This window comes from Mixophyes fleayi, chromosome 1 (genome assembly GCF_038048845.1).
Source record: "Mixophyes fleayi isolate aMixFle1 chromosome 1, aMixFle1.hap1, whole genome shotgun sequence".
NCBI classification, from domain to species: Eukaryota; Metazoa; Chordata; class Amphibia; order Anura; family Limnodynastidae; genus Mixophyes; species Mixophyes fleayi.
This window is the reverse complement of record NC_134402.1, coordinates 207,762,458-207,777,222: the sequence shown is the minus strand read 5'-3', so window position 1 is coordinate 207,777,222 and position 14,765 is coordinate 207,762,458. Positions and strand designations below refer to the sequence as shown.

Here is a 14,765-nt window from a genome sequence, read left to right as displayed (position 1 = left end):
CCAAAGTAACGTGGTCCATTTAATTACACTTTCTAGCTCCACAGTCTGTGCAGCCTGCTTTTTTTATCTTCAAAATATTTATATTTACAAGCCTTGCAATCTAAATTAACTAGAGGTAGTGACGTGGTAGAACTCCAAAAGGCAGTTTGGAAGCCCCTGTACAAACTGGCTCTATTTTGTAACTGCGTTGTCCCCCCTCCAGTGTGTACTCAGAAAGAGTTTTTAGTGCAGCTGGGAACCTGGTCAGTGAGCGGCGAAAGAGGTTGCCTCCTCACAACGTTGAAAAAATGATGTTTATAAAAATGAATAATCAATTCCTCAATAAAGTACAGCACTGCCCTCCAGACAGTACAGAGGGACCTGTGGTTGTGGAGTCCAGCGGAGACGAATTGATAATGTATGAGGAGGAGGAAGTACACACTGTAGGGGAGAGGAATCAGAGGTTGAGGATGAGGACGACATCTTTCCTCAGTAGAGCCTGTTTAGTTTGTACAGGGAGAGATGAATTGTTTTATTGGTGTGGGGGCCCAAACAAACCAATCATTTCAGCCAAAGTTGTTTGGTAGGCCCTGTCGCTGAAATGATTGGTTTGTTAAAGTGTGCATGTCCTATTTCAACAACATAAGGGTGGGTGGGAGGGCCCTGGGTGGGAGGGTGGGAGGGCCCTGGGTGGGAGGGTGGGAGGGCCCAAGGACAATTCCATCTTGGAACTTTTTTTTTGCAATATATGACCAATCAACAGTCGTTTGCCATGTTCAAAAAGTAAAACCAAATTTAAACAAATTCAGGAAAAAAAACCCAAAAGTAAAATGCCCTGTCATAATTTAAAACAAGAGGGATTGACGTGCTCTAGAACTACTGTATTGTTGTTTATATTTTATAAACACTACACTTGAAAGCTTGAGTCTTTCAATGAAAAAGTAACTCTCCATTGCACGAATATTTGCAACAGGGACAATTTTAGGGTTAAGAAAGTCAACTAATAACACTTGGACGCTGTCTGTCTTTATAAACACTACACTTGGAAGTTGGAGGAGGTATTGTGGCCCCGGCAGCAAATTTACTACCGGGGCCACTCCACTGTGCAGTCCATATTTAGGTGTACCAGATATTAAACAACGGTGACAGTTGATGCCCAATTTTTTAATTATATTGTTGGCGCTGTAAAAAATTGTGTTCCGGGCACACCACACTACGCAGTCCATACCCTTTTTTGGTGGAATTCTGACCTGTGGAGGATTTTTTAATTATATTGTGGCCTCGGTACCAAAATTGTGTACCGGGGCCACCACACTACGCAGTCAAGAAAGATAGATGCGTATCATAGATAAAGTACATTCAATGTTGTGGGGCAAATTGAAAAATATTCAAAATGCACTGACATTATTAAAAACAAGAGGTTTTCACACGCTGAAACTCCAACATGTATATGACGGAGAGGATGGAGGAGCAGCCGAATGTGCAGTGTAATGCAGACCTGTTGAAGGTTTTCTATATATTATATTGTGGTGGCCAGTGGCCAGTCCTCTACGCAGTCCAGATACTATTTTTGGGTGTAATTCAGACCTGTTGAAGGTTTTCTATATATTTTTTATTGTGGTGCCCAGTGCCCACTACTCTACGCAGTCCAGATACTATTTTTGGGTGTAATTCAGACCTGTTGAAGGTTTTCTATATATTATATTGTGGTGGCCAGTGGCCAGTCCTCTACGCAGTCCAGATACTATTTTTGGGTGTAATTCAGACCTGTTGAAGGTTTCTATATATTTTTTATTGTGGTGCCCAGTGCCCACTACTCTACGCAGTCCAGATACCTTTCGGCAGGTGTTTTGCGAAACAAATCCGAACCCAAAACATCGAGAAAATCCGGATCCAAAACACAAAACACGAGACCTCAAAAGTCGCCGGTGCACATCCCTAGTTTATTGGGATTTTAGTAAGCCTGTATAGTTGAAGTTTAGGAAGAACTGGGCTTCTTGTTAGAGTTACAAGGGTTACACTGTACATAAAAAATGGCCACTACTGCACTGTGATTGGTTTTCATTTTAATCACTGCGATGTTATATGCTGTTTAATAAATATTAGTCAATACTGTTGAAGTTTTAGTACTAATATTGCTAATACTGACTATAGTTTAATACATACTTGCCAACTCTCCCGGAATATCCGCGAGACTCCCGCATTTCGCGAGAGTCTCCCGGACTGTGACAATCTGTGACACACTCCCGGAGTGTGACAATCTCCCTGATCTGCCCACTTCCTAGTGAAGTGGGCAGAATTTTGTTCAAACGCCGCGATTCACTGGGAATCGCAGTGTTTGGCCACGCCCCCGCTGCAAAATGACGCGATTTGCGTCATTACGTCACGGGCGCGGGGCTAAAATGGGGCAATTTCCATAGCTCCGCCCCCTACACGCCCACCTCCCTCCCGCAGCTCCCGGAAGCCATATAAAAAAAGTTGGCAAGTATGTTTTAACACAGATTTTATTGTGTAATATGCTTGATACATGGCAGTGTATAAGGGGTTAATGTTATACAGTACTTGTTTTGTAAATTATTACTGCATTAGTTGGAAATATAAAATTTATAGATGATTAATACTGCATTTAAAATACTGTGTGCTGAACCCAAATACCTTGTTTCCTACAGTTAGAGGTTATACCATGCCTGTTTCTAAGAGATGGCAGTTGTACTAGTCAATGAGAAGTGAACTGATAGGCAGTGTGTTAACACTGTATTAAGCAAGATACTGTATATCTTTGAGCAATGATATGATATTGAACGCAAGTTATCTGCATTGTATTTGTGATGCTAGGATATTGCTGCAATCATATATAGCAATTCTGAAATAATCAAGATAACATGGCAATTGTAACTAAATATGGGATACACATACTGTGACTGGATCACTATTAAATAACTTTTGGTAAAAATTTATTTAAAGCAAATAGCGCAGGGCACTTATTTATGTAATTGCACGTGCACTTATTTTTCTTTATTGTGAGATAGGAAATCGTTATCTCTGAGACCAGGGTAGAAAAGTTGGTTTTTCTGTTTAACCTTGCTATAGGATATGCCTATTTCTGATGTATATATCTGATACAATGAGCCTATGTTTACCAAGCATCTTGTGTATTGTGAAGTGGGAAACTAGCTTGTTTTTGTTTTTTTTGTTCTGTGTGAATATGTATTTCGAACGGTCTGATGAAAGGCCATATGTTTATTAGATCTTTTTGATGTGTGAAGGTCCAACATTGAAGACAGGAACTTTTAATTAAGACTGGCTCCTGGATTCGTTGCATCTGAAAACTAGGTTTAGGACATCACAGCATTTCTAGAATTTCACAGATAAATGTAAATATCGTAAGCTTTGCAATGCATGTAAATTTATGTTTTGCTAAGCAGGGTTACATCCTGATTCTAAAAATAGACTATTTCTGAACTGTATAAAAGATGAGCTGTGTGAGCATGTAAGTATCATTCTGATGTTCCATCTGACCTGACCACTGATACCTTAAATCAGTGGGACAGTCCTTGTCAGGACACTTGAGCAACAAATCTCACTCTGCTTCAAAGACCTGCTTGACAACGTCTTCAATATTGCTGTGATCCTGTGACCTGAGATTAGACCCTAAATCTAATCCGTTCTCCGGCTGATTCTGAGATTTGGACCCAAACTTTTCCAGTACCACTGCGGTCTGCCTGCTACCTGCAGCTCTGGTCAGTGTGATAGGCCAGGGAGGATCCATCCACAGCAACCCGGATCCATGGTAAGAGGTCCGGAGTTACCAGCCCAAGTGTACCAACACAGGAGTACACTAGCAGTGACAGTTAGCCAGGAGGAACGTGGTTCTGAGCGCCATAAATGAGTTCAGTGGTGGCAGCATTATAAGCCCCTCTTACTGTGGCAGGAGGGCGCATTTGGGATAACGAAAGGGAATGGTGGCAAAGTAAGCCCAGCTGGTTCTCAGCAACAACAGATAGGGTGGCATAGGCGGTCCATCCTGTCACACATACACTCTCACAATAAAATCTGTGATACACACATTCCTACACATACAAACATTCATAGACACATAGTGAAAGCACATATTCACACAATTGTTATTGAAATACCTATCTAATATATATAAGCCTAGCGGCATGTGTTAGTCTGTGTGTGGAAAAAAAAAACAAGCTGCAGCGCCACCTGCTGGGCGGAGTTATACACTGACCTACTAAATTCTTAGCATTATCTAATATATAAAAGTAAAAGCCTACCGGCGTGTGTTAGTGTGTGTGTGTGTGTGTGGAAAAAACTATTTTCTCAGAAAGGGCTCATCCAATTGACCTGAAATTTGGTATACTGACATTATTTGACAAAAAAATTAGAATAGTGAAGTCAGTTAACTTCCATCATCCCTCCTTTCCCCTGTGGGAGGGGTAGTAAAGGCTAAATTTACGAGTTGAGGGCTCAAACTCATTTTCGTGAGGTAATTTTACCTCATGAACACACATTAAAAAGGGCACTTGCGTCGGGAAGTAACGCTCTTCCCCTGAGGAGGCCTGGGCTAGGTCCAAATGCATGACAAGAACCTTTTTAAGACCTTAAGTAGCTTAATTTGACTAGAATGCATGAGTATCATGCACGGGTTAACTTGTTATTAATAAGAATATATGTTATCTAAAATGATACTTGCGTGCAATCTTTCTTGATATGATTATTATTTCCTTACGGACTTTACGCCAGTGAATGCAATTGCATGTAATTCATGTCCGAAAGCAAATGACTGCTTACGACTTGAAGGTCGGAACGGGGGAAATGTACAGTAAGGGCTCGCCATTGCGATTAAAGCTGTGGACATCTTGTACGTACGATTTTTTAGCCATATCATTTGCACCAGTTAAGGGGCAAGAATAAGTGGCGAGTGGTAGTGATGACTGTTACATCATCGTCTTTGTATTAAAAACTACACATGTGTGCCAAAAAACAGATTGTATGTACAGTGCATATTAAGAACATCCTGATGTACTGTAAACACAATTTTTATTAATGAGTATTATGACTTGGTAATTTCTTTTAAAAATTTTTTGATGTATCCTGATAGTACTTGATATTGCCCATATGCTTGTGCATATCCTGCAGTCTGTTGTGTCTGTTAACATGTGACGAGAACTGTTTAGGCAGAGCTTACTTATGCCCAGATTCAAATGGAATGCGGGCACACATACAATGAAGATCTGTTCTCGTTTTAAAAATGCAACTTGAGTCCAGGTTGCATTTAAAGATTAATCAGGCCCATGGTGTAGAAGAACAGTAAAAGAAGAAAAAAAAACAAAGATAGTAGAAAGATGCAATAAAATGGCATGCATGTTGGACATTTCAATGAGACAGACTAAAAAAGTGACACTTACCATCAGCCTCAACTCTGACGATGGGTTCCTCTTCCTCGGGAATCACAGAGACTCCAAGACCTCCCATAATCACAAAGCAAAACCACAAGAGCCCAGTGTGAAGGAGCATGGTACATATACCAGTTTAAATGCTACAAAAACATAAAAAAAAGTCTTAAAAATACATTGCTGAGACAATCTATGATAAAACAAAAGCATGTTACAAAAACTTTATCGTTTTTCATTTCACAAAACAAAACATATGACCACGCCTAGAATTTTGGTTGAAAAAAAAAGTTTGAAGCAAAACCAATATACCCTTCTTTCATCCAATAGGCATCATTATAATAAGGAGAGATGGGTATTTTTTTTTTTTACATGAAGTGTTTTCCACCCACTATACCACAGTTTGCACTGTAAATTGTATATTAATATTGTTTATTAAGATGCAAGATGGATGCATTAAGCATGTCGGAGGAGAATCAACATCATTGCTGCATGGAATTGTAAATCTGAAAACTGATAGCTCACTTACAAAATGCACTGGGATAAACTTGCATTGCCAGCAAGAGACATACTTGCAGGTATACACATATATACTTATTTATTTTAATATAAGCCACACACACTTGCACTAAAATAAGGTAAATGACAAAGTTCTACTCTTTCAAAAATAAAAGATAAATAAGGCATACTTGCCAACTCTCCCGGAAAGTCTCCGAAATTCGGGTCAGTCTCCCGGGCGAGTTGGCATTTCTCCTGCATTCTGGATCAAATGACGCGATTCTCGGTGATTCACGCCATTTTGGAGGGCGGGAGGGGGCAGGGCGAGGCAAATCGGGTCATTTTGGCCCTGCCCCTGCAACGTAAATTAAGTTTTCGTGGGGGGCGGGGCCAAAATGACGTGATTGGCCTCGCCCCGCCCCCTCCTGCCCTCCAGTCACGCCCCCACAAGTTGGCAAGTATGAAATAAGGGTATGAAACAATTTGCAGTTCGGTTGACTAAACCAGGGCCGTAACAATTGTGGTGCAGCCGCCCAGGGGCTGATGAGAGCTGGGGGCAGAGGAGGTTGAAGAGAACAGATTGGGTGGAAAGAGCAGGGCGCAAAGGTGGTGGAGAGAACAGTAGGGAGGGTTGAAAAGACGGAAGGGGACTGGTGAGAACTTAAAGTGATTCAGGGGACTGGTGTTTGGAAAGAAGTGGGGGATTTCTTTAGAGTACATAAATAAATGACAAATAAATACTAGAAAAGGTAATTATAAATAAATAATATGGGGCCTATATTGGGAAATGAATGCTATGAATTAAATTCTGGGACTGATTGGGTGGAAGGAGGCCAGTTTAATAAACAAAAAAAGCTATTGATTTAATATCTGGCTGTTTGGGAGGGGCGGGAGCCTATATTGTTCACTCACTGCATGACTTTTTCAAACAGGACAGCAACATTCCAGGATCTGGGCAAGCAGCAACTGAGCTTAAGACACCAGCAACAGCTCCAAGAACAGATATAAGGGTGCAGCACAGTACTAGAGAACAGCAGTGTTCTTGGAAAGGTCTAAGCATATCCACTCCGGCGGTCCGGTGCTGATGAGAGGCACCATTCTCTCCTATCAATATGTTACTGGGGGAGCACCAGTTGTCTGTTGTTGACCCAATGTTCAGAAATATCAGTGTTTCTCCGTGTCAGTCTGAAACCTAAATCTATTCCAAATCATATTACTTTAAAAATCATTATTTGTACCCAGCAACAAGCATCATATGTTTTGGCAAGTTGTGCTGCTGAGGAGTCTATTATCTACAGTAAAGTTTTAAGGAAGCAGAAAAATTAGGGTAAGATAGTTTAGCAGTCAATACTTCAAGCTGAAAACATGTGCCATCCATAATTGAGGAGGAGAAGGAATAACAAATATAATAATATCAAATATATTTGATGCAGAAAAAAATCATCATCCATCATCAAATCAACATTACAGCACAATGTACTATAGGAAACAATTTGGGTCCCTGGAGACTGGAGGCCCACAGTTCACACCCTGCCTGCTCTAACTAGAGATGCTTTGACAATATGGGATCGGATTTGCACAGGTTCCGACCAATTCCCTCACTCCACTACTAATGTGTCTATACAGGCAGTAGCCAAACAGATTCCTGACTTGAACCTCACCCTGTGGGTTTCCAGAGGCATTATTTTCCTGGGGCATCTGTTTGAAGCAGGTATTCTTTCCTCTTTTGCCAACTTGTGTGACCGTTATCATTTTCCTAGTAGTGATTTCTACAAATACCTTCAATTCGGCCACTAGTTGTCATCTCCGTCACTCAAGGGCTTAACATTGGGGTCCTCTTCCTCAATATACTTAGCCAAACTGACGAGTGGTTCCCATCGGGCCAGTATAACTTTTTGGTACAACATGTTGAATACACATTCTGACTTGCCAAAATACAGGGTCCAGCTCCCTGTGTCTCCCTTCCCGGAGCAGGCCCTCCTACACAATTATTTCCCACTTGTCCCACAATGGGATAGGTATGTGATGGGACACATATTTATAGCCACTAGGGTGGCCATAGCCCAATCATGGAAGCAATCCCTGCATCCACCGCTGAGTAAGATTATATCGAAAATGCAATATGGTTTTGAGATGGAGACTTTGGGGGTATCATACTCTACAGCGGCCTCCTTCCCACTGGTGAAATGGTGCAGCTGGCATGTATATACAACTGAGGGAAAGGGTGCCCTTCCCAGGGCTTCCCAACATCCCTTGTGATCATAAGAGATGGTTCTATAGGGTGTTTGGTTTTTAAGCAAACTGATTTAGGGGGCTTGCAGTGCTGATGTCCATCTGCTATTGTTTAGGCGTTGTTACTAGAGATGGGCGGGTCCGGTTCCCCGAGAACCGAACCCACCCGAACTTTGGGTATCCGAATACTGAGCTGAGTAGCTCGGTACTCTCCCGCCCGCTCCGAATCCAAATCGAGGCCGAACGTCATTGTGACGTCGTCGGATCTCGGGGCTCGGTTCTCGCGATACTTCAACATTATAAATACACGCCTCCACAGCAATCCATCGCCATTTGACCGAGAGCAGGGTGTAGTCACAGGCTGATTAGAGCAGGGACAGAGAATCCAATATTCTTCTTGCAATTGCTCTAACAAAAATCACTAGAGAAGAGAGGAGGATAGAGGTTTATTATTTTTTTTAATATTTGCACTCCCCAGTGCTTTTGGGGTGTCCCCCATAATTGTGCATAAATATTTCTGGCTGTCAAAAGTCATATCTGTCAGCTGTATCTACCAACTAATTTTTAGCACTCCCCAGTGCTTTTGGGGTGTCCTCCCTAATTGTGCATAAATATTTCTGGCTGTCAAAAGTCATATCTGTCAGCAGTATCTACCAACTAATTTTTAGCACTCCTCAGTGCTTTTGGGGTGTCCCCCATAATTGTGCATAAATATTTCTGGCTGTCAAAAGTCATATCTGTCAGCAGTATCTACCAACTAATTTTTTAGCACTCCCCAGTGCTTTTGGGGTGTCCCCTATAATTGTGCATAAATATTTCTGGCTGTCAAAAGTCATATCTGTCAGCAGTATCTGCCAAATAATTTTTAGCACTCCTCTGTGCTTTTGGGGTGTCCCCCATAATTGTGCATAAATATTTCTGGCTGTCAAAAGTCATATCTGTCAGCAGTATCTACCAACTAATTTTTAGCACTCCCCAGTGCTTTTGGGGCATCCCCTATAATTGTACATAAATATGTCTGGCTGTCAAAAGTCATATCTGTTAGCAGTATCTACCAAATAATTTTTAGTACTCCTCAGTGCTTTTGGGGTGTCCCCCATAATTGTGCATAAATATTTCTGGCTGTCAAAAGCCATATCTGTCAGCAGCATCTACCAAATAATTTTTAGCACTCCCCAGTGCTTTTGGGGTGTCCTCCCTAATTGTGCATAAATATTTCTGGCTGTCAAAAGTCATATCTGTCAGCAGTATCTACCAAATAATTTTTAGCACTCCCCAGTGCTTTTGGGGTGTCCTCCCTAATTGTGCATAAATATTTCTGGCTGTCAAAAGTCATATCTGTCAGCAGTATCTACCAAATAATTTTTACCACTAGAAGTGCTTTGCGCTCAGAATGGATTCAAAGCAGTCCACATATGATCAGAATAAGCAACCAGGTTCTGTCACCAGTCCTGATGTTAGTGTTCCCAGTACGTCATCTGGCCAAGGCGATGTCAAACAACAGAGTGTTTCCAAATCAGTGCAAAAAACAAAAACCCAAAAATTTTTTACTGTATTGAAGCGAAAAAGATGTGTAACTGAGCAAAAGTTAAGTGCCGGTAAAAAAAAATATTGCAAACATGCCATTCTACACACGCAGTGGCAAAGAGAGAATGAGGCCTTCACCTATTAGTGGCAGATCCCAAAAACTTACCCAGCCTACAATTGGTGCACAACTACTGTTACGCGTCAAAGCCGAGCTGCAAGATAACAGTAAGGCATTAGAGGAGAATGTTTGCTCTGATTCACAAATGACAACAATCCCTGTGGAGAGTCCATTCAACAGTGGGATGTCTAATCGTGAGCATTCTGCTGATGTGTGCTTTAATAGCCCGAGTGTAGCCGGTGATACCCAAATTGAGGATGCCACTTTGGAATTAGAAGAGGATGAGGGGGAGATTTGTGTAGGCGACGAGGGCGCTAATGAGGATGTTGATGAGGATGAGGTTGTTTGAGTAAGTCATGTACCAGTGGCAGCAGTTCTGGCACGTGACAAGAAAAAGGCCATTGTCATGCCTGGGCATAAAACAAAAAAATCCACTTCTTATGTGTGGAACTATTTTTACCCAAATCCAGACAACAATTGTATAGCCATTTGTAGTGTATGTCAAGCCACAGTCAGTCGAGGGAGGGACCTTAACCATCTTGGAACCTCGTCTATGTTACGCCATTTAACGAGAGTTCATGGCAAAGTGTTGGGAAAAGCTGAAAGTTCTTCCCAAAAAAATACAAGCACTCCATCATCAGCTATGCCCCTCCGCTCACCGACATCCCGACGGCTACAAAATACACCCACCACACCATCCTCATCAATATCCTCAGTAGCGCTCGGAGTTAGCCCGGCATCCCACTTAAGGCTGGATGACTCCTGCACTATTATTGATTCCTCTGAAGAAAGGGTTATTCCCACTGCTGCTGCTGCTGTTGCTGCTGCTGGGGGTGAATCGTCATCCCAGAGGCAGGTCAAGAAAATGAGCAGTCCTACATTTCAGCAATTAACTGTGAAACAATCATTTGTGAGGGGATGCAAATATGACAGCAGTCACCCAGTCGCCAAGCGAATCACAGACGCCATGGCTGCCATGTTAGTGTTAGATCTGCGTCCAATCTCCACAATAAACGCAGCTGGTTTTTCACAGTTAATTGAGGTTTTGTGTCCGCGTTACAGAATTCCATCGCGACACCATTTCTCCCGTTAAGCAATTCCACAACTATACCAAAAAGTATGTAAAAATGTAGAAATTGCGCTGAAAAATGCCATTCTGCCCACTGTCTACTTAACCACAGATATGTGGACAAGTGGAAGTGGCCAAACCAAAGACTATATGACTGTGACAGCCCACTGGGTTGGTCATTCACCTTCACTAGCAGGAACAGCAGCAGCATGTACACCACTACGTAACATTTGTCACAGGAAGGCCACTCTTTGTATCACTGGCTTCACTAACAGGCATACAGCTGACAATTTGTTTTACGAAAACTAAGAGATGTGATTGATACATGGCTTATACCACTTGGACTCTCCCGAGGGTATGTCATTTCTGATAACGCCAACAATATAGTGCGAGCATTACAGCTGGGTGATTTCCAACACATTCCCTGTTTTGCTCACACCATCAACTTGGTGGTGCAGAGCTTCCTATGAAATAACAGTGAGGTGCAGGAGATGCTTTCGGTGGCCCGTAAAATTTCAAGCCATTTCAGGCATTCAGCCACAGCATGTAGGAGATTACAGCAGCTCCAAGAGCAGTTTAACTTGCCCTGCCACCAACTTAAGCAAGAGGTGGTAACTAGATGGAATTCCACCCTGTACATGCTTCAGAGGATGGAGGAACAGCGCAAAGCCATCCAAGCATATTGCACAAGCCATGACATTGGGAAAGGAGGGGGGATGTATTTCACTCTTGCACAGTGGGGAATACTTTCAGTCCTGTGCAAGGTGCTGAAACCATTTGAAGTTGTGACGTGTGAAGTGAGTGCAGACTCTGCAAGTTTGAGCCAAGTCATTCCTTTAATTAGGCTATTGAAAAAGCAGCTTGAGAAAATGAAGGAGGAGTTGAAAGCAAGCAATTCAGCAAAGTATGTTGGCCTTGTCGATCAAGTACTTAATTCGCTTCACAATGATCCTCGAGTTATTAAGATCTTGAACTCGGATCAGTACGTTTTGGCCAATGTGCTTGATCCTACATTGAGTCTATAGTTGTAAATGAGCGAGATGTGAACTTTTGCAAGGAGCTATTGCTCAGCAAGTTGGCCGCTGAACTGGGCCTCGGCTTGACAACATGTCCTCCTTTACTTTCTCAAGCTGCTGCTGCTGGTAAAAAATAAAATTTCCAAAAAAAAAGCAGGGAAGACGCAGGGGGCAGACCAGAACAATTTAACATCTGGGCTGGTTTGAAGGATTTTTCAAAAAAATGTCACTTTGCCCATAACTCCATCCAATACGAGTATAAACATGCAAAGGATGGTGGAGGATTAATTTCAAGAGGTAGTTGATATGGAAATGTCAGACAGTCCCTTTCCTTACTGGGAAGAAAAGCAGGCCATTTAGAAACCCATGTACAAACTTGCTTTGCAATACCTAAGCTGCCCACCCTCCAGTGTGTACTTTGAACGAGTGTTCAGCACAGCAGGGAACTTAGTCAGTGATCGCCGTAGAAGGTCACTTCCCAAAAATGTGGAGAAAATGATGTTTATAAAAATGAACTACATTTTCCACGAGGAAGGCCTTCACCATCCAAGACATCCAAGCACTGACTGTTCTCTAATGGCGGATTCAAGCGGCGATGAATTGATAGTCTGTGATGATGACGTACACACTGATGAGGGTGAGGATGAAGATGAAGATTATGACGATAACATCTTTTTAAAACTTTCTATGTAAGTGTAGGGTGCAATCTACCCCCAAATAGGAAAGGGACTTGTGGCATTTCCATATCACGTACCGTCTTGAAAGGCTGCTGTTTGGGCAATTTATCCTTAAGGGTAGGGTGTCATAGACAGAGTGATCCCAAACTGCCTTTGTCCATTTCTCTTAATATTGTACAGTCTATAACGGCTGAATTTTTTGGTATTTTATACAAGTGGAGGGGGGCCTAGAGAGACAGAAACCAAACTGGCTTTCTCCATGTCAATTAATATTGTACAGTCTATAACAGCTGAATTATTCTGTATTTTATACAAGTGGAGGGGAGCCTAGAGAGACAGAAACCAAACTGGCTTTCTCTATTTAAATTAATATTGTACAGTTTATAACGGCTGAATTTTTTGTTTTTTTTCAACAAGTGGAGGGGGGCCTATAGAGACAGAAAGCAAACTGCCTTTTTCCATTTCTTTACATATTTAACTATAAGTGTAGGGTGTAATATACATCCAAAGACGATGGCTGCATTGCCAATATGCATAGATGGAGAGGAAGACAATCTGTTTTGTGTGTAGAATAAATGAAGGCCTACCAACGAAGAATTAAACTGTTTTTTTGGATGATTTATTACCTCTACAATTAGATTACTTATCTCTAAAACAGTTGGAGCACTAAATTGGGTTATTTTAGCCCCAAAAAGATTGATTTTCCAACAAAATAGCAAAACAAAACCAAACAAAACCAAAACCAAAACACGCAATGGCGCTTTTGCAAAACCAAAACCAAAACCAAAACACAACGGTAATCCAGATCCAAAACCGAATCCAAAACCAAAACACGGGGGTCAGTGACCATCTCTAGTTGTTACAGTATCTTCAGACGTGAAATTCCATGTTTATGACCTTCTATTGTGTTCCTTCCCCACTATGTACACCTTCTTCCCTTCCCCATTTTAATATCTCCCCTTTTTTTCTGTAACCCTATTTGAATACTGCAAAACTTTATAAAAATTTCATCCATAAAAAAAAGTTTTACAGGAAACATTTGTGCTTATTCTGTGGAAGTTATTTAATAAGTGGAAAATATGGAGAAACACTGTACATTATTTTGGCTAAAAAATAGCTAACTTGAGAACCAAGCACTGTTTCAGGCCTTAATCCCATCTGTGCACAAATACACACTTTTCATATTTAAAATGTACTCACATTTAATTTAAATAAATTTACATACAAAGCAAACTAGATGAGCACTGCAAAAACACTGGGTTCTAGTGGTAAACATACATAGTCCGTCTAGCACAGATAAAATTGCAAGCCAATTTAATCTTAAGAGACTCTTCTGCAAACTAGATGTGTGGAGAGTTGGACAAATCTGAAGTGTACACTGAGTTAAGTCCAGTCACCTACTACTGTTGGGGATATAGCATTCAATATATACACTTTACACTATATATATTCTGATAACACACACTGAAGAAATGAGGTGCATATTGTGGAAACTATATCTAGTTTATCATGTAGGGAGTATTTTGGTTGTTTACATTGTTGTTGCTATTATGTTAAAATACAAGTGTAACTCCCTCGGCGCAATGAGTTAAATGGATGTGGACTATCTTTGTTCTGGCCAGGACTTTTAGCACTTACCTTTGCATTTATGAATAACTGTTTGTTTATTTTCTATATTTTATTGTGATACCTCATTCCATTTAACCCATTGCGCAAAGGGAGTTACTCTTGAATTTTATCATATCTCGTGGATTGTGGAATCCCTCCTCTCACTCCCACATATGGCTGCATTTTTTAGGGAGCGCAGTTGACCCTACACTCTTTTATATTGCTATTATGTTTCCCGGTAGGTTATGGGTTATTATCGAAAGGGCCCGATCACATGACCTAAAAGGGATGCAGTATCCTATGCAGGGGCGGATTGGGAACTTAAAGTGGCCCTGGAAAAAATTATTGAAGTGGCCTCATGTCGGCGGGACCAAAATAACTGTAGGTGGGGCCAACACAAAAGTAGGCGGGATTTAGAACTACAGGAATTTGGTTGTAGTAACATTTAGGAAAACCTAGATGTGATGACTTTACACACAGTGGGTCATCTCTAAAGCCATGCAGGGCAAATGTATAGTATACTATAGGCAGCCCCCCTCAGAGTATAGTATAGTATAGGTAGCCCCCCAATAGTATAGTATAGGTAGCCCCCTTAGTATAGTATAGGTTGCCCCCTTAGTATAGTATAGGTAGTCCCCCTTA

At 41.4% G+C, this 14,765-nt stretch overlaps 1 protein-coding gene across 1 annotated transcript in view; it reads right to left on the bottom strand.

Annotated features, from left to right (window-relative positions):
• LOC142148988 (semaphorin-6B-like) overlaps window positions 1-14,765 on the bottom strand; it is a 527,730-nt gene that overhangs the window by 443,830 nt on the left and 69,135 nt on the right. Inside the window, exon 2 of the mRNA XM_075204826.1 lies at window positions 5,394-5,524. Coding sequence (XP_075060927.1) covers window positions 5,394-5,502 — 109 coding nt within the window. The 5' untranslated portion in view covers window positions 5,503-5,524. The remainder of the gene's footprint in view (window positions 1-5,393; window positions 5,525-14,765) is intronic.